We start from the raw sequence: 18,277 nt of genomic DNA on the forward strand, positions 1-18,277 counted from the left end.
GAGACATGGTAGTAGGCATCCCTGAGATCCAGAGACGCCATAAAACAATTTAGAAACGGATTTAAAATCACCGACTTGATCGTTTCCATACGAAATTTAGTTTGAACTCAGCACATACTTAGTTGCAATACTGCCTGACTGCCTCTCACTATAGCAACTCATCTCATTGAGCGTGGCTCATCTTAAACTTGGTCTAGACTAGGTGTTTAGAGACATTCAGTAAACAGAAAAAACATATGTTATCACACAAAATACCTTTCAGTAGAATATTACTATGTAATCAGCATTGCAGAGAAACAAATACAAATGCAAAATCACTGCTGACGCAGAACTGTGTGGCCATCTGAGTCTACATTCAAGCAGCTGATTTTGCTGCAGATGTCAGCAGCTCTTAGACTAAGGCCCCCTTTCAGATGAGCAAGTTCCATGCGTGGGACCTCCAGCACGAGTATCTTGTCCTGACCACCCAGCACTGTCGGGGTGGTATAGCATTATATTGATTTATGATGTTATGTAACCCTTAGAGGTCTGGAATGTATTCGATAACACTGACATAATGCTCTCAGTCCAGTCCACGCAGTTCCACTGTAGAAGATCTGCAGCATATTTCTCCACATTGCTGTACATTAAAGAGCCTGATGTTAGGGGTCAACCCAACTCAGTAACAAGAGAACAGATCACTGCTGTCACACAGAAAACCAATGGAAGCGTTCTGAAGTCAAACAAGAATTTATTTACCGTTAAAAGGACTAGTAGAGACATGAGTTACACACATGTCCACAACAGTGCTGCATTTTAACATCACAAAGTTTAAAAAACATAAAAAAGTACAAAAAAAAAGACAATCATTTTGTCCATTATGATCCTCCACAGTCCTCAGGTATCTGCCTCTATATTCAATGGCAGCAGCCAGCACATTGTGCTGAATGTGAATGCGGAGCATCTCCAAACTTTGTTCTGCGGCTCAGAATCTCATATGTGCAGTCATCACCACAGCAGCCCGATATGCTGGGAGAGGTCTCGTCTATCTCAAACCTGAGTAAGAAGAAGGAAAAACAAATGTGGAGACAAATTAGATATGGGAAGTGGGCAACAAAACAAAAAAAGTAGCTGAACTTACTGTAAAGCATCTCTGAAGAACTGGTAAGCACCATTATTATGTTTAAAGACTGTAAGGACAACCTTCTTCATTTGTGTGCTGCAAAGAAAATGTAAAATTCATTAGCTACCTCCTTTAACCTAACCCCATGTTTCAGACTATAAGACAAACCTAAATGCAGAGTGTAGAAATAAGAAACATGCCCATTTGTATTACTATTGACACTGTTTCAGTGACGAGGTGACAGCAGGTGGTGGGTCAGCACAAGACCTTTTAGTGACGCTTATGGCTTAGCTGTAGATTTGTGTGATGGGCACAAACAGAGGTAAAATTGCAAATAGTGCTCTGGACTGCGATTGTCTCGTGGGGGGGGGGGGGGGGTTAGTTGTGGGCTTGCACTTGAATACTACTTATTGATCAATTATGATTGTCGTGTCAGTACTATATCCTAATATGTCTGAACTGTTGTAGACACTGTAAACACAATGTGCATTTTGTTTGTTTTTGGATAAATCTCAATAAAAAAGTATCCGATAAATAAATAAATAGTGCTCTGGAAAAAATTTGGTCCCTGCTACTGTTCCTTTGTCACTCATCCTCCCAACTCTCACCAAATCCCCGACACCATTTACACTGCTGGTTTATAAAGACATTCTCACCTGGAATTCAATCTATACCACATATAGTCTAAAAAAATTACCGTATGTAGTAATAAAGACCAAAAGGACAGCAAAGAACTCCCAGCATCAGAAGAACTACTCCTAGAATCCTGCACACTTTAAATCACTTACATTGGTCCTTATAGTTTTAGTAGCCTTTTGTGGCTAGGTGATCTCTCCAGCCCTACACATTTTAAAACCATATCCTTACACCATGGACTACATAAAACTTTAGAGATGTATATGTTTCCAATACAGCCTTCAAAGCACATCCATCTGTGAATTAATTAAAAAAAAAACTCAGTGTTTTCTCCCATCCTATACTTATCTTGCACTAGCTCCAATATAATATCTACTGAGGACTTTAAAGAAAAAAAAATCTCTCCTCCTCTACAAAAGATGTAATTTCCCTGCTGCATTACATTTTCATGTCCAGCCTTCCTCAAACAAAAGTAAAGATATCAGACCAATGGGAAACTAACGTTGGGCATGTAATGTCATCCGAATGTAATCTGACTAGAGGTAGCCACAAAGTTCCCCTTGTGCAAACGTCTGTACAGCTTTTCCATAGAGCCGACTTTGTCACCACAGATATGGGGTGGCCAGGACAGAAGCTACTGCACATGTGTGCCTATGCACGCTCCCACCGTCCTGGCGCTTTCTTATAGTGTGCAAGCACGGCCACCGCTGCTGGATTGCAGGGTGGTCATAACCATGGAAACGAGCAGTGTGTAATGTGATGGAAAAATGAATCAAGCCAAGAAAGGAAGCAATATGGACAAAACAATATATCAGTAAGTGCCTTGTATTAAAGGGTATATTAGACGGGCACATTACTAACGAGCGTTCCCAACCATCTGACATTCTAATACTGTCTCTGATTGCCCAATGAATGAGCAAGCGCTCGTTGATCAGGCAATTCAGATCTGCCAGCATGCTGTTATCACGATCTGCTGCCGGCACACCGCTGTCTTGATGAGAAATGCCATAGTGATCGCTCCTCCCTATGCTGCTTAGGACATTGCTGCATGTAATAGCAGTGTCCTCTGCTAGCCATCTGGCGACTGCCAGGGGGCAACGTTTCCCCCCCTACAATCGCTTGCAGCATCGGGGTGTCTAATACACCCTTAACTTTCTCTACATAAAAAAATCCTATTTGCTGAAGTGAGAAAATCCTCTGTCGCTCAGTGATGACAGTAGTTAAACCTGACACCAATAATAAAACGCATCAATTAATACAATGGCAGCCAGGAGTCACATTGGTGCCAAGTGGAAATCTCCCATTCTTACAATGCAGAATCACTCTCATTGTAATATATGACCTGAAGCTCCTTGCCAGGACTCCAGAGACTTGTTTAAATCTGACAACCAATCTGGGGATTGGGTGAGTGTCTAATTTTTTTATATTTTTTTTAACTTTTTTGCACCATTCTGACAATGTTACTAAATACTTTGACCTGCTGGACAACTTCTATCTCTGATGTAAATACTGAAATACTGGCAATGAAGCATTTTATGGTGAGGTCCACATATATTAACTCACCTATTTGCCATCAGCTGCAAGATCTGTACCAGGAATTTCCCTACTCCTTTCCTGCGGACACAGACCTCTAACTGCACCTCATAACTGGAAAAGAATTACAGGGCACACAGAGGTAAGGGTAAAAATAAAATAAAAAAATATTTTAACCCTTTAAATTATGGGGTGTTCTATGCTATGCTGTTCTGTGTGGTCAATTTAAAGGTCAATAACATTAACAGAATCTGTACCACCCCATATAATAACTTTGATCCCACAAATGAGTTGTACCAGGATTTAAAGGGATATTCCAATATTGATGGTCTATCGTCAGGATAGGCCATCAATATCTGATCAGCGTGGTCCAACAACTTGCTGATAAGTTGTTCCCGTGTAGCTCCTGTATCGGAAATACACAGCTCCATTCACTGTGTGTGGACAGATATAGTTTCCGCATTTACTCCAATGGGAGCAGCACTGCGGTAACCAGCAAAGTCCACTACACAATGTAAGATGCTGTATAGTTTCGGCGTATGTGTATCCTGAGAATTGGCCATCAATATTATAATCCTGGAATATCTCTTTAACAGGGAGTTTTGATCATGCTATACAAATGACAACACTAGGTTGGCAATGAAGAAGGCAGTACAATATAACTTTTGTAGACTTTTTCCTCATCAGGAGTAGTGTGAAGATGAAGTTTTATTCTGCCAGATTCTGCTCCTGCTAGTGCCCAGGAGGCAATGCTTCATTGTAAAGTGTTCTCTGCATTGAGCAGTTTCACAGTCCCTTCCTTCTGCGTGACAACTATAGAATCCAACCTGGAGACCAATACGCAGAGAAGAGTGGAGCAGCTGTGAAATAGCTTAATGCAGAAAGCACTTCCCAGTGAAGCACCGCCCCTGGGCACTTGTAGAAGCAAAACATGGCAGAATAAAAGTTCATATTAACACTACTCCTGATGATAAAGGCTTGACAAAAAGTATGTTTATCATGTTCTCCGCAGTGCAAACAAACTCCTCAAATTTATCTTCTATCTACAGGATAGACGATAAGTGCCTGATCATAGGGGTCTGACTACTTAGATCCCTTCCAACAGTGGTCATAAGTCCCCTCCTCAGCCATATGATGAATGGAGCAGCACACTGCTAATCCATTCATCTCTCTGGGACTCCCAGAGATAGAGTACCGTACATTACTTCTCTTCAGGAGTCCCATAGAAATAAATTGATTGACAGCACACATGCTCGACTGCCACTCCATTCACAAGGGGCGGGGGAGACACAGGACCCCTTTTCACGTGATCAATAGAGGCCCAGCAGTCATACCCCCACCAATAAAGGCCCCTGTACACAAAATAGATAATTGATTTAAATCGAGAGACAAACGAGTTATTATTTGAGTTGTTAACATTTGACCGTCAACCCTTTAGGCGTCTGTGTGCAGGACATGGTGCAAGTGCGATTGTGTTATAGATTGTTTGTCAGACACCTGTTTACACTTCTGGAATTCTGGATGATGAAGAATGATTTAGGTTTCTACATCTGCGATCGCAAGACTGAAAAACTAAGGCCTCTTTCACACGAGCGTGACGGATTAGGTCCGGATGCGTTCAGTGAAACTCGCACCACTTTGCAAGCAAGTTCAGGCAGTTTTGTCTGCGATTGCGTTCAGTTGTTCAGTTTTTTTCCGCGCGGGTGCAATGCGTTTTGATGCGTTTTTCACGTGCGTGATAAAAAAAACTGAAGGTTTACAAACAACATCTCTTAGCAACCTCCCGTGAAAAACGCATCACACCCGCACTTGCTTGCGGATGCAATGCGTTTTTCACGCAGCCCCATTCACTTCTATGGAGCCAGGGCTGCGTGAAAAATCGCAGAATATAGAACATGCTGCGATTTTCACGCAACGCAGATCTGATGCAAGAAAAACAACGCTCATGTACACAGATCCATTAAAATGAATGGGTCAGGATTCAGTGCGGGTGCTATGCATTCACGTCACGCATTGCACCCGCACGGAAAACTTGCTCGTGTGAAAGGGGCCTAAACGATTATTGCTTGTAGTTCAATCGTTCAGTGCTTTTACACTACCCGATAATTGATCACTTTCACTCAATTACGATTTTTTTTTACTATTACCTACTCGTGTAAAGGGGCCTTAAGACACATATCCCCTATTCTGTGTGCAGTGAAAAAGTTTAAAGGGGTTATCTGGTAATTACTATTGATGACCTATCCTCTGGATAGGTCATCAATATGAGATCGGCGGGGGTCAGACTCCTAGAAACCCAGACAATCAGCTGTTCCTAGGCCCTGTGACATCACCATACTCTGGTCACATGGCCTAGTTGCAGCTCAGCTCCATTCAGGTCAATGAGGCCGAGCTGCAATACCAAGCACTGCCACTATACAATGTACGGCGCTGTGCTTGGAAAGCTGCAGGGAGCCCGCAAGCACTCACCAGAGAACCGATGAGTGCATAGAGTCCCCGAAACTGCTGATCAGCAGAGGTTTCAGGAGTCGGAACCCCGCCGATGCGATAATAATGACCTATCCTATCCTGAGTATAGGTCATCAGTATCTTTACCTGGATAACCCCTTTAAATTGTGTTACACCACCATTAATAAACACAAGTTATAGTGTATGAATAAAATATATCCCAAATTCACAACATAAACCCCCCCCCAAAAAACACAATTTCAATTATTACTCAGTTTGTAACATGGGGATATCAGGCATACTAGTGGTATTTTATTTTAAAGTAACACAAATACAAGAATTTAGTTATCACTGTGTCAGCCTCAATTTTTTTTTTTTTTCATTTTGTATTCAAATCCCATCCCAATTAGGCATCATAACATGCCAGAAACATGCAAGCTGACTGGTTGAGCACAGAGGTTCAACCAGTAGGGGGTGCTGTAAATCAGAGGATTCCTGGCTATACAAGCAATACAAAGCTTGTCTGAACCCACAATTTCTTCCCTCTACTGCCCTTTGAGGTTGTTCACATTCTGCAGAGGACACAGCCAAGGGTGCTGTAACCTCCACGGGCCTTAATACACAGAACCGCTCAACCTTCAATTAAACAGAAGTGCTATACTGTAAATTGGCTATGGCTCAGCCATTTCAGTTATGGGTAATCTCCTTTAAATGTTACTTACCAGTAAAGCACTTCATCTCCACATTCCACATCAAATCTGAAGTGCACAAAAGCAACAGGCATACCAAGTTCATCTCTGGCAATAAGGTACCAGGCACGTTCATCTGTCAGCTCCTCTCGTTTCTCTCTCTCTTTCCATCCCCATTCACTTTGTTCATAACTACAATGATATGTATACATTACTTATTCATGTGCATAATTAAAAATGCGACAAAGTTCGTTCTGTACGCCAGTCGGATTTGCCTATTGCATATCTGATGCACTTACTAGAGGATCCGCAGCAGATATCGGAGGCTGATACTCTGATATCTGCTGTGGATGTGCAGATCGATTCAATAGGGCTTATCATCGTTCTTTCATGCAAAATCCGTGCACGCTTTTAAAAAATCCCCACAGATTTATTTCCAGTGCCTGTGAACAGGATTACAAAAATCCCATTCACGTGCTTTGGATGCAGATTTGATAAAATCCTGAGCATGTGAATGGGGCCTAAGAAGCTAACAGATTTCCATGCACATTGCAGGACGTAACACTGCAACTGAACGTTCAATCATCTATAGCTGTAAATGGAAGACTGAGAGGCGCCCATTCTAAGGGCTCATTCAGGCAGCGGTATGTTTCTTTCTGCATTTGATCCGCAATTTTGTAGATTAGATGCAGACCCATTCACTTCTATGAGGCCCCATAAGATGCGGACAGCACACTGTGTGCTGTCCGCATCTTTTCTTCCGTTCCACGGCCCCGCAATACAAATAAAACATGTCCTATAGTTGTCAGTGAAAATCAAGACATGGCCCTATTGAAGTCTATGGGTCCACAAAAATGAGGAATGCAACCCGTTTTTTTTTGCGGACATGCAGAGCTGTCCGCAAAAAAAACAAACTGACTGAATTTTTGCAGACAGCAAGAAACATACGGCCGTCTGAATGAGTCCTAATCCGCCTTGAATCACACACAAATAGGGCTGCAAGCCAAAGTGAAGTGGCCCTACCAAGCAGCCAGCAATGATATTCTCCATACCTTAAAATGAACATTTGAGGAACAAGAGTGAAGAATGATTCCGACCACAATGAACAGTTCGATCAGGAAAACTGAACATATTGGTGTGAAAATAAATGAATTCTGCCAACTGTATTTAACAAGCCCCTGATATACTGTACACTGATCATGTATAATCTATTTTCTCTTTGAAGAACAGCCTAATTTTGAAATTTAAAGCAATAACTGGAAAAAGACACTTAAATGGGTTGTCCAGCAGATGAAGAGTTATTTTAATGTCACGGAAGATAAAATTGAGGGCCCTTTCTAACATACATTGTCCCAATGTCCTTCTACAAGCACTAGTCCTGGCGCACTACTATTTTGGCTTCTGGCTGATGCAAAGACAGACAGAAGGGAGGCTGACTTAGCTAATGTACTGAGCCAGATACCTTCAGGGGCATCATTAGAGTCATGTGACATCACAGGGGGAGGCTTCTTGTGCCAGAAGTGAACTGTAAGTACTGCAGGTCCAGCACTCGTAGCAGGACATCAGTGAAGCTGTGCCACACAATGGCCGCATTACTTACATTACTATTGTGGCTGTGCCTGAATTATAGCGGTAATTACACCAAAATTTGGCACATCTCATCTTAGACATATATATGAATCAAGTAAGCCAAAATGATGAATCCAGCGAGTCTGAGTTTATGCTGTCTAAAAATTAGACAGCATTAGTAAATGTGCCCCAAAGATTATTAGTAAATGCAATTTTAATTCTGGGGCATTAAAATAACTTTTTAGTCAATCAGACAACCCCTTTAAAAACAGCTATACATAGTCTGAACATCATAAAATGCATTATATAAAGGGACATATTTCCTTAAAAATATATAATTACACAAGAGACCCTTACAGCAGCTGCATATTTGTCTTCGTAAGTTCAAAGGCCCAATCAGTGGTCTTCTGGTCCAGATCGGTGACTCGGCAGCATTCTATAGTCAAATTCAACCTGAGAATGTAAAGGATAAATGTCAGATTTAAGCCTCATGCAGACGTCCGTGTCAGTTTTGGATCAGTGGTAACACGGACCGCGTTCAATCCGTGTTTTCTCCCGTGACAGATCCGTGTTTGTCGGTCCTTTTTTTTCTGTCCGTGTTGCGTCCGTGTTTCACTAACACTCAACAGCTGAAAAATAATTTTCAAAGAATCTCTTGTTAATGATCCGTGAAACACGGAGGCAACAAGGATGGCATCCGTGGTTTTCACGGACCTATAGCCTATAATGGGCTTGACGGATAAAATAGAGAATGCATCCGTGGTAAAAAAAAAAAAACGGACCCACGGACCGTGCTGAAACACTGATGTGTGAATACACACATTAAAATGAATAGGGACGTGTGCTGTCTGTGGAGAACACGGGGGGGGGGGGGGGGGGGGGGGGGTTCTAAAAAAAAAAAAAAAAACGGCGTGAACCATTTTTGTTCCTATAAAAAATAAGTAAAAATACCATTAGCTTCAACATTGTGTTTTCTTATTTTGAAACAAGACAAAAAAAGCTGCCTAATTAACAAAAATGATGCTTATGTATCCTGAATTTCATATTTACGGCTCTGCAGCTGTTGCAAAACTAAGACTCCCGCCATGCCCAGACTGCCTAATGCTATCAGCCTGCAGCAGGGCATGGTGGGAGTTGTAGTTTTACAACATCTGGAGAGCCACAGGTTGCCCATCCCTGCCATAGACTTTCAGGTAACATCTGGATTGCCTTATTATCTTAGCACAAAAAATATCACTAGATATTGTGATTTGAACGCTAAAGTGAATAAGGATCCCGGAAGAGGGGCAGGGCTCCAGATGGCGACCAAAATGGTCGCCAATGCGACTTAGAATTTACAAATGGTGACAAGACTTTTTTGATGATAGTTCTCTGCCCCGCCGCCAATGTTCTTCTCAGCAGCGCAGTGGAGGAGTCTCTCCCTCCCCCCTGTGCTGTCGCCAATAAGAAGAGAGACAGGAGGAGGAGGGGAGGGGAGGGGCTGTGGCCACTGCGCCACCAATGAAGATAACTGACCTGTTAATACAAATACAGGAGGCGGGTGCCAGAATCAAATAGCTGGCACTCGACCTCTATGACAGGGAGCTGCGATCAGCGGCAGTTAACCCTTAACGTGCGGTACCTGAGGGGTTAACTGCAGGGAATCACAGCTCCCTGTCATAGAGGTCGGTGCCGGCTATTTGATTCTGGCACCCGCCTCCTGTATTTGTAATAAACAGGGCAGTTATCTTCATTGGTGGCGCAGTGCCCCCCCCAGAATAATAAACATTGGTGTCGCAATGCACCCCACCCCCCAGTATAATAAACATTGGTGTCGCAGTGCACCCCCCCCCCCAAAGCCCCAGTATAATAAACATTGGTGGCGCAGTGCGCCCCCCCAACACACCAGTATAATAAACATTGGTGTCGCAGTGCACCCCCCCCACCAAAGCCCCAGTATAATAAACATTGGTGGCGCAGTGCGCCCCCCCAACACACCAGTATAATAAACATTGGTGGCGCAGTGCGCCCCCTTCCAACACCCCAGTAAAATAAATATTGGTAGCGCAGTGCGCCGCCCCCACAACACCCCAGTATAATAAACATTGGTGGCGCAGTGTCAATGAGGGTTAAAAAATAAAAATTAACTCCCCTCCTCCAATTAATCGCGTAGCTGCCGGTCTCCTGTTCTTTCTTCAGGACCTGTGGTGACGTCACTGAGCTCATCACATGGTCCATTATCATGGTGATGGATCATGTGATGTACCGTGTGATGAGCACAGCGATGTCACCACAGGTACTTTGACAGGTCCTGAAGAAAGAACAGGTACGCGATCAATTGGAGGAGGTGAGTTCATTTAATATTATTTTTTAACCCTCAATTGACCTTAGAAAAATCGCACCGCATCCGCACTTTTTTCACGCAGCCCCATTCACTTCTATGGGGCCTGCGTTGCGTGAAAAACACACAACATAGAGCATGCTGCGATTTTCACGCAATGCACAAGTGATGCGTGAAAATCACTGCTCGTGTGCACAGCCCCATAGAAGTGAATGGGTCCGGATTCAGTGCAAGTTCACCTCACGCATTGCACCGGGGCGGAAATCTCACCCATGTGAAAGGGGCCTAAAGGTGAATAGGACAAGGGTTCCAGCCCCTAATAGTAAAAAAACAAAAACAAAAAAACACTAAGGCTACTTTCACACTTGCGGCAGTGTGATCCGGCGGGTAGTTCCGTTGTCGGAACTGCCTGCCAGATCCGCCGATCTGGATGTGACTGAAAGCATTTGAGAGACGCATCCGGATGCGGATCCATCTCACAAATGCATTGCAAAAACAAATCCATCTCTCCGCTTTTCATGCGGACAGACGGATCCGTCTTGTATCTTTTTACACATTTTTACCGGTCTGTGCATGCAGTGCTCCAGACAAAAAAAAATGACCAGGAGCCTTTGGCTCCTAAACGAAAAAATTTAGGAGCCAAATTACATTTTTTTGTCGCCAAATTTAAAATGCATATAATTTAAAAAAAAGGACTTTGAGAAGATGAGACGCAGGTCACAGTAGTGAGCCAGCACTACATATAGGAGAAAACAGCATCACATACCTCTCACATCCAGGGACATCTTCTGGGGGACAAGGTGACTAAAAATGGCGAATTGCGTGGTTTAGAGTTTTTTTTTTTTGTTACGGCCTTTACCGAGCGGAAATATTTTTTTATATTTTAATAGCTCACACTTTTTGGGACGTGGCGATATGTAATATGTTAATTCTTTATTGTTTGTAAATTTTATATGTAAAACTGGGAAGGGGGCCATTTAAACTTTTAGTATTTTGGTGTTTTTTTTGTTAAACTTTTTTTTTATACCCATTTCTTCCCTTAGGACTAGAACCTGGATCTTTTCATCCCTTGTGCTATTCACCCTGATAGATCTCTATCAGGGTGAATAGGATCTCACACTGTCCTTGCTGCCCTGTGCTCTGTGCACACAGCAGCAGGGAGCTGAACATGGCAGCCAGGGCTCCAGTAGCGTCCTGGCTGCCATGGTAACGATCTGAGCCCCAGCAGTGTAATCTGCCACTGCCACCAATGGAGGGGATGGGACCCTGTGGCCACCATATAACAATGGGGGGGGACTTGTGGCCAGTGATAATGGGGGGGGGGGGGGGGGGACTTGTGGCCAGTGATAATGGGGGGGGTGAGGCTTTGGGGGGGCGCACTGCATCACCAACGAATGTAATTAAAGAGGACCTTTCGTGGGTCCAAAGAATATTAACTTATTAGTAGCAGGCTACATAGAGCGGCGCCCAGGGATCTAAGTGCACTTACTATTAGTCCTGGGCGCCGCTCCGTTCACCCGCTGTGGCCCCCGGTAATTTCAACATTCAGAGCAAGGAGGAGGAGACGCCAGTGTCTGTCCTTCCCCCTGACAGCAGCGCTGACCAATCACAGCGCAGAGAGAGGGAGAAAAAAACAACTCCCTCTCTCTGCGCTGTGATTGGTCAGCGCTGCTGTCAGGGGGAAGGACAGACACTGGCGTCTCCTCCTCCTTGCTCTGAATGTTGAAATTACCGGCGGCCACAGCGGGTGAACGGAGCGGCGCCCAGGACTAATAGTAAGTGCACTTAGATCCCTGGGCGCCGCTCTATGTAGCCTGCTACTAATAAGTTAATATTCTTTGTACCCATGAAAGGTCCTCTTTAACCCCTGTCGGCAGCGGTATAACAGACCCGGCACCCGGCCTCAATAACAGGGCATGCGATCTGTGGCACCTGAGGGGTTAATTACCGCAGATCGCATGCCCTGTTATTGAGGCCGGGTGCCGGGTCTGTGATACCGCTGCCTATACTTATGTTTTACATTCATTGGTGGCGCAGTGGCGACAGCTCCTCCCCTCCTCCTCCCTGCTATCTGCCCATTGGTAGTGGCGGCCGCGTCACAGTGGAGAGGGAGGGACTCCTTCCTTCTCCACTGACTGTGCTGTGCTACTGAAGAGAACATAGGCTGCGCAGGATCGCGGCGGTACAGTCGCAAATGGCGACAAGACTAAAAAGTCTTGTCGCCATCTGCAAATTTTAAGGCGCATTGGCGACCGTTTTGGTCGCCATCTGGAGCCCTGGCATGCGCAGGCCGGAAGGACGGATCTGGCATTCCGGTATTTTGAATGCCGGATCTGGCACTAATACATTCCTATGGGGAAAAATGCCATATCCGGCATTCAGGCAAGTCTTCAGTTTTTTTCGGCGGATATAAAACCGTTGCATGCTACGGTTTTATCTTGTGCCTGATCAGTCAAAATGACTGAACTGAAGACATCCTGATGCATCTTGAACTGAATGCTCTCCATTCAGAATGCATGGGGATGTACATGATCAGTTATTTTACGGTATTGAGCCCCTGTGAAGGAAACTCTATGCCGGAAATGAAAAACGCTAGTGAGAAAGTACCCTAAAATATTAAGTTTAAATCCCCCCTTTCCCAATTTTACATATAAAATATATAAACAATAAATAAATAAACATATTACAAAATAGGATAGGACTGTTCTATTATGGGCCGAACGTTTTAAAAAAAAAAAAAAGCGAAATGCACACGGCTTTTTTTTTTGTGTATTAATTATTTTTTTTGCGTGGTATTGAGTATCGCAATACTTTTTTATGGTGAAGAAACGGAATCAAAATTTTGGTATCGAAACAACCCTACGCTGATCTGAATTTTGATTCAGTTTCGATTTGGCGACTAAAAATTTATTTTGGCTCCTAAATTTTTCAGTTCAGGAGCCAATGGCTACTAGGTATTTTTTTTTAGTCTGGAGCACTGAGGGTTATATCTCACCCGGGTTCCTCAACTGGGTGAGATAAGTAAAGTTCCAGAGTGGTGCTGGCTTCAGCAAGGCATAGTTGCTGGAGCTATTTTGTTTAGTATTTAAGGGCTGGATTTTACTTGGATTGGGAGCTAGGTTGGTAGAGGGAGCTGCCAATCCACCCCTCCCATTCCAGGGCAGGTTTTCCCTAGCATGAGGGATCCACAGGTGTAATCACCTGGGATCATTACTGGGGAGTAAAAGCTCATCCCAGACTGTCAGTCGGGGGTGTGGTTGCAAACAGAGGCCAGGTGAGGGTCTGGGTGTGTGGTTCCAGCTGGGCTAGGCTGAGAAAGCCTGGACTGACCGTGTTACAGCCTGGGGGGCTGGTATACGCTTGGCTGAGGAAGCCGGACCTCACTACTCTATAGGTGAGTCAGGGATTCTACTATATGTTTAGCTAGAGCCCAGCCGGGCAGGTGTTTATTTTGATGAGGTGCCAAATAAAAGCGATGTTTGGACCTTAAACTTGGCAAAGATACTTGTGTGAATGACCCCCAGAGAAGAGCTAACCCCCCCACAATATGCAAAAGTTCACAAAAATGCCATTAAAGGGGTTTCTCCAAGCTTTAGATATTTATGACCTATCATCAGGAAAGGTCATCAATATCAGATTGGCGAGGGTCCGACCCCTGGCACCCCCTGCCGATCAGCTGCATGTCAAGCCTGGACTAGAGAATGGAGACGATAGGGCGAGGGGGGGAAGGGGGGGTGAATCGGCAAGTGTAACTCTTAGGTTCTTTTAAACACTATTATAAGGACTTTACCAAAAAGGTTGCCCCATTGAAAAGCCCCTTTTAATATAAAAAAAAAAACTTATATTTCCCTTTATTAAATTTATTAAACCTTACCCATTTCTGTCAAACTTTTTAAATACTGGAAAGGCTCCTAGAGGGTCACCAAGCTGTAGAAAGGAATGGTAAAATGAACAAGAGGAAGAAAACGGTCATTCAAGGAGATTTAAATAATAAAAAAAATTGAAAAACCTCTTTAAAAATAAGGTGGCTTACTTGATTGGCTGCTTGCACCTTGGCGCATACAGCCGCCATGGCGGCGCGCTCTTCCTGGCGCTTCTGCTTCTTCTCTTTTGCCCGTACAGATTTCCTCTGAGGACCAAAGGAAAAACCAATGTGCTATTAGTAAAAACCGTTCTGTATCTATGAATTTTGAGATGTCCAGCCATTTTGAAACTAAACTACTACAGTGACCCAATGCTATCTGCTAGCTAGTCAGTAACCATTTTCAGAGGTTTTGTGCAGATATTAGCCAACTTCATGGGCAGTTCTGAACTGCATGATGCCACCGCAGTCTACTGTATAGTCCAAGGGGACGGGCAGCACAAGATAATTAGTAATTTGTGTATAACTGCTGTACAGGGAAGCAACATAACGGGGCTACACTACGGCTAGGATCAGATCCGTGGCAGGGGTCACGTTAGGAGCCGCTGTTGGGGTGCAGCCACACCACGCAGTTGTGACCAGTCTGAAATAAGCATCTGACTACTGCATGATACGCATTCACACTGCAGTGATAGAAATCAGCCAGTTTAGGACCTAATTAACCAATGGTGCACAGGAGAAATCGTCAGCTTTTTTTGTCAAGTTTGCAATGTATCCCCTATCCACAGGATACGAGAACCAACTGATCGCTGGAGGTCTGACCGCTGGAAACCCCCAATGACACCCAGAACAGTCCCATTCCCCTGAGCCTTGCTGCTCCATTCATTCTCTATGGGACTGCCAAAGAACAGATCAGGATCGGTGGGGGTCCCAGTGGTCAGACCCCCAGTGATCAGTTAGTTATCCCTGTACTGTGGATAGGGGATATGGTGGAAACAACCCCTTTAATTGTACCTGGCTTTAGCTGCCCACATAGCTCGGTATGTTGCTCCTGAGCATCGGTAGAGGGAGGTGGAGACGGCAGACGGTTGTGACGCTCTCGGCTGTGATTGGATCGTGGCACAGCCAGGGAGAAGGAGACGCCAAATGATAAACCCTGGCGTCTCCTCCTCCCTGTACTGATGCTCAGGATTAACATACTGAGCGGGAAAACTGCAGGGGGGCACAGCGGGGTGTACCAGCGATATTTGAAATAAAAAGGCAGGAAAAAACACATGAAAGGTCTTCTTTAAGGGCCTGAGCGTTGAGACTCCAACACTGATCGCTAGAATGAAAAGAGAGAAGCACTCGTATATCGTGCTCGCTCCTGAGGTCGGAGACTGGTCCATAGACTTTAGCCGACCATACGGTCGCCGTGCCCGTCCTGCGAACCACAAATAGCGTCCACAATGTACAGGCACCAGCGGCGTGAACTCCATGCTGCAGACCTGACTTGAATGGGTCCGCAATCCTAAAGATACGGCAAAAGATAGGACATAGCCTATCTTTTGCGGGGGCAGAGGTACGGACCCGAAAGCCCACATAGCCAATCCATGTCCTATCTTTTGCCATACTTGCAGATTGTGCAAGTCAATACGGGCATCACAGCCATGTGGTTGCGTTTATGAGCCTTTATACAGCGAGTAGATAAAGCACGATACGCGGGCGCTTCTCTCTCCTCATTCTAGCGATCAGTGGGGGTCCCAGCGCTCAGACCACCACCAGTGTAAACCTTTCATATATCTCCAGGACACATCAAAAGTTTTATGAAAGCTCAGTGACTAGTATTGAGCGAACTTGTGGTTTCAGGTTCGGGATATCTAAGAACTGTTATGGATTCCACTACCACGGACTATGACTCGTGGTCCGTGGTAGCAGAATCCATAACGGAATTCTTAGATAACCCAAACTTTGTATGCTGAACTTGAAAACACAAGTTCGCTCATCCCTATCAGTGACCCTTTAAGGAGGTCCTATGCTTTCTAGTATAGGTGTAGCCACTAAGAGCAGGTAAAATGAGAAAACGGCATAATACGTACAAGCACCGATGTCGGGTTCATGGCTCTATCCCACAGCACGGATAGCAAATACTGAAAACTATTAACCCCCTGCAATCACATTGCCCAAAAACGTACAAGACTCTGTCATCATGCGATGGGGTCATTCAGGTTCCAGCTTTATTTTCCAAAAGCTCCATGAAATGACAGACAGGATCAGACTGGTTGCTATGGGCAACCGCTCAGCAGCCATTTGCACAAGTTGCACTCAGCCTCCCATGTATACATCTCGTCCCACATTAGTCCGGCTCCCAGCCAGGACCGCCGCCTGCCTCCTCCCTCTAAACTCTGCACTACCCGCAGCCAGCAACTTCCCTGGCGCCCACGTAGAGGACCAACCATTATCCATCAACACACGGGTATCCAAAACCTCCTGCCCCCGTCAGCTAACTACCCCCTCCCCCCGTCTTCTACTGCCCACTGCACCCTCCCTCCTCACCCCCATGACGTAGCCGATGACGTAAGAATCTCAATCCCGGTTCGGTTCGGTGCTGGAGGGGGAGAAGAGTAGAGAAAGGGTAAAGCCTAAAATGTATTGGCTTCTGTGAGGGCATGACGTCATGAGATCACGTGACTGCCTCTTCCCGCCCCTTACAGACTGTGCCAGGCGGTTGTTCTTATTGTACAGGCTTTGTTGCGCTGCTCGGCGCAGCCCATACATTCTAGCAGGATGGAGCCCAGACTGTATGCGCGCCTGCGACTCTTCTCCCTGTCGCCTGTACATTACACTATTACTGAGGAGCCTGCAATGTACTGGCTCCATTGGGGTTTTAGAGCTCAAGAGGTGGAGACGTTTTTCTCACCATTTACTGATTACAAATAATAATCACAAAGAAATTTGCTTCTTGACGAATAAGTTCCTCATGAAGTGGTTTTGTTTGTCGCGGGTACAATGATGGGAACAGTGATTGTGCCGCCACCCCGTCATTGAACCCCTCAGATGCCGCGTTTATCGCCGATTGCAGCATCTGAGATGAACATTGAGTGAGGGCTTTCAGGGGTTAAACTTGTAAGGCTACTTTCATACTAGCATTTAAATCCGGCGTTAAATTCCGACACCGGAACTGCCCGCCGGATCCGGAAAAACGTGTGAAAACGGATTACATTTGAATCCTGATCAGGATTTTGATCACAATGAAAAAATGCATTGGAAAAAACGGATCCGCCATTTATGGACTTTAACTTTTTTTTCCCATTTTTCGGATCCGGTTAGACTGAACACACGGCGCTGGATCCGGCGTTAATGCAAGTCAATGGGAAAAGACCGGATCCGGCGTTCAGTCAAAGTGTTAAGGATTTTTGGCTGGAGGTAAAAATACAACATTCTACGGTTTTCTAAAAAGACTGAACTGAAGACATCCTGATGCATCCTGAACGGATTACTCTCCATTCAGAAGGCATTAGGATAAAACTGATCAGTTCTTTTCCGGTATAGAGCCCCTAGGACGGAACTCAGCGCCGGAAAAGAAAAACGCTAGTGTGAAAGTACCCCTAGAAATATAAATAATCTTCTCCATTTGATCACGTAGAGGCCGCCGTGGCCAGCCTGACAGAAGACGACTTTTTGTGCGGTGACGTAATAACATCATTGCGCTGGCTGGTGTGGTGACTTCATACATCACCGTGTGTGAGATCAATCAAGATGGCCGCTGGGGCCTCTGTGCGCAAATGGATGAGGTGACTAGGATTTTTCACCAGCCATTTCAGGGAAAATTGATTCGTTACCACAAAGCGCAAGGAAATTCAGCTTCGTTGCAAATCAAAATTTTCCTGAAATTCGTGTTGAAGTCAATTTGTCTGACTTCGATTTGCTCAACGCACATTACAAATATAGATTTTTACCCAAGATGAAATAAAAAAGTAGATTTCATATATCGTGGAAAAGATGAATGCTGGAGATCACACTTTTTATTTTAGTTGGACTGTGCTTTTTTATAGCACGGTGTTTCCTACCGTCACCATGAGGACATATTGGAAAGATAAGAATCCGGGAATCAGGTAGAAGTCGGTACACAGACAAGC

At 44.7% G+C, this 18,277-nt stretch overlaps 1 protein-coding gene across 2 annotated transcripts; it reads right to left on the bottom strand.

The window, feature by feature from the left end:
• Window positions 1–716: 716 nt before the first annotated feature.
• NAA40 (N-alpha-acetyltransferase 40, NatD catalytic subunit) lies at window positions 717–16,816 on the bottom strand. Of its 2 annotated transcripts, XM_044269988.1 has the most exons (8): window positions 16,695–16,816; window positions 14,331–14,426; window positions 14,172–14,224; window positions 8,335–8,430; window positions 6,442–6,600; window positions 3,302–3,385; window positions 1,121–1,198; window positions 717–1,035 (listed from the first exon to the last, which is right to left on the bottom strand). In XM_044269988.1, the coding sequence occupies exons 1-8, from the start codon at window positions 16,698–16,700 to the stop codon at window positions 897–899; spliced, it is 711 nt and encodes a 236-aa protein (XP_044125923.1). In that variant the 5' UTR covers window positions 16,701–16,816; the 3' UTR covers window positions 717–896. The 2 variants fall into 2 exon arrangements, with proteins under 2 accessions (XP_044125923.1, XP_044125924.1); XM_044269989.1 differs by lacking the exon at window positions 3,302–3,385.
• Between the last annotated feature and the right edge of the window lie 1,461 nt (window positions 16,817–18,277).

Source organism: Bufo gargarizans, chromosome 10, assembly GCF_014858855.1.
Source record: "Bufo gargarizans isolate SCDJY-AF-19 chromosome 10, ASM1485885v1, whole genome shotgun sequence".
NCBI lineage: Eukaryota > Metazoa > Chordata > Amphibia > Anura > Bufonidae > Bufo > Bufo gargarizans.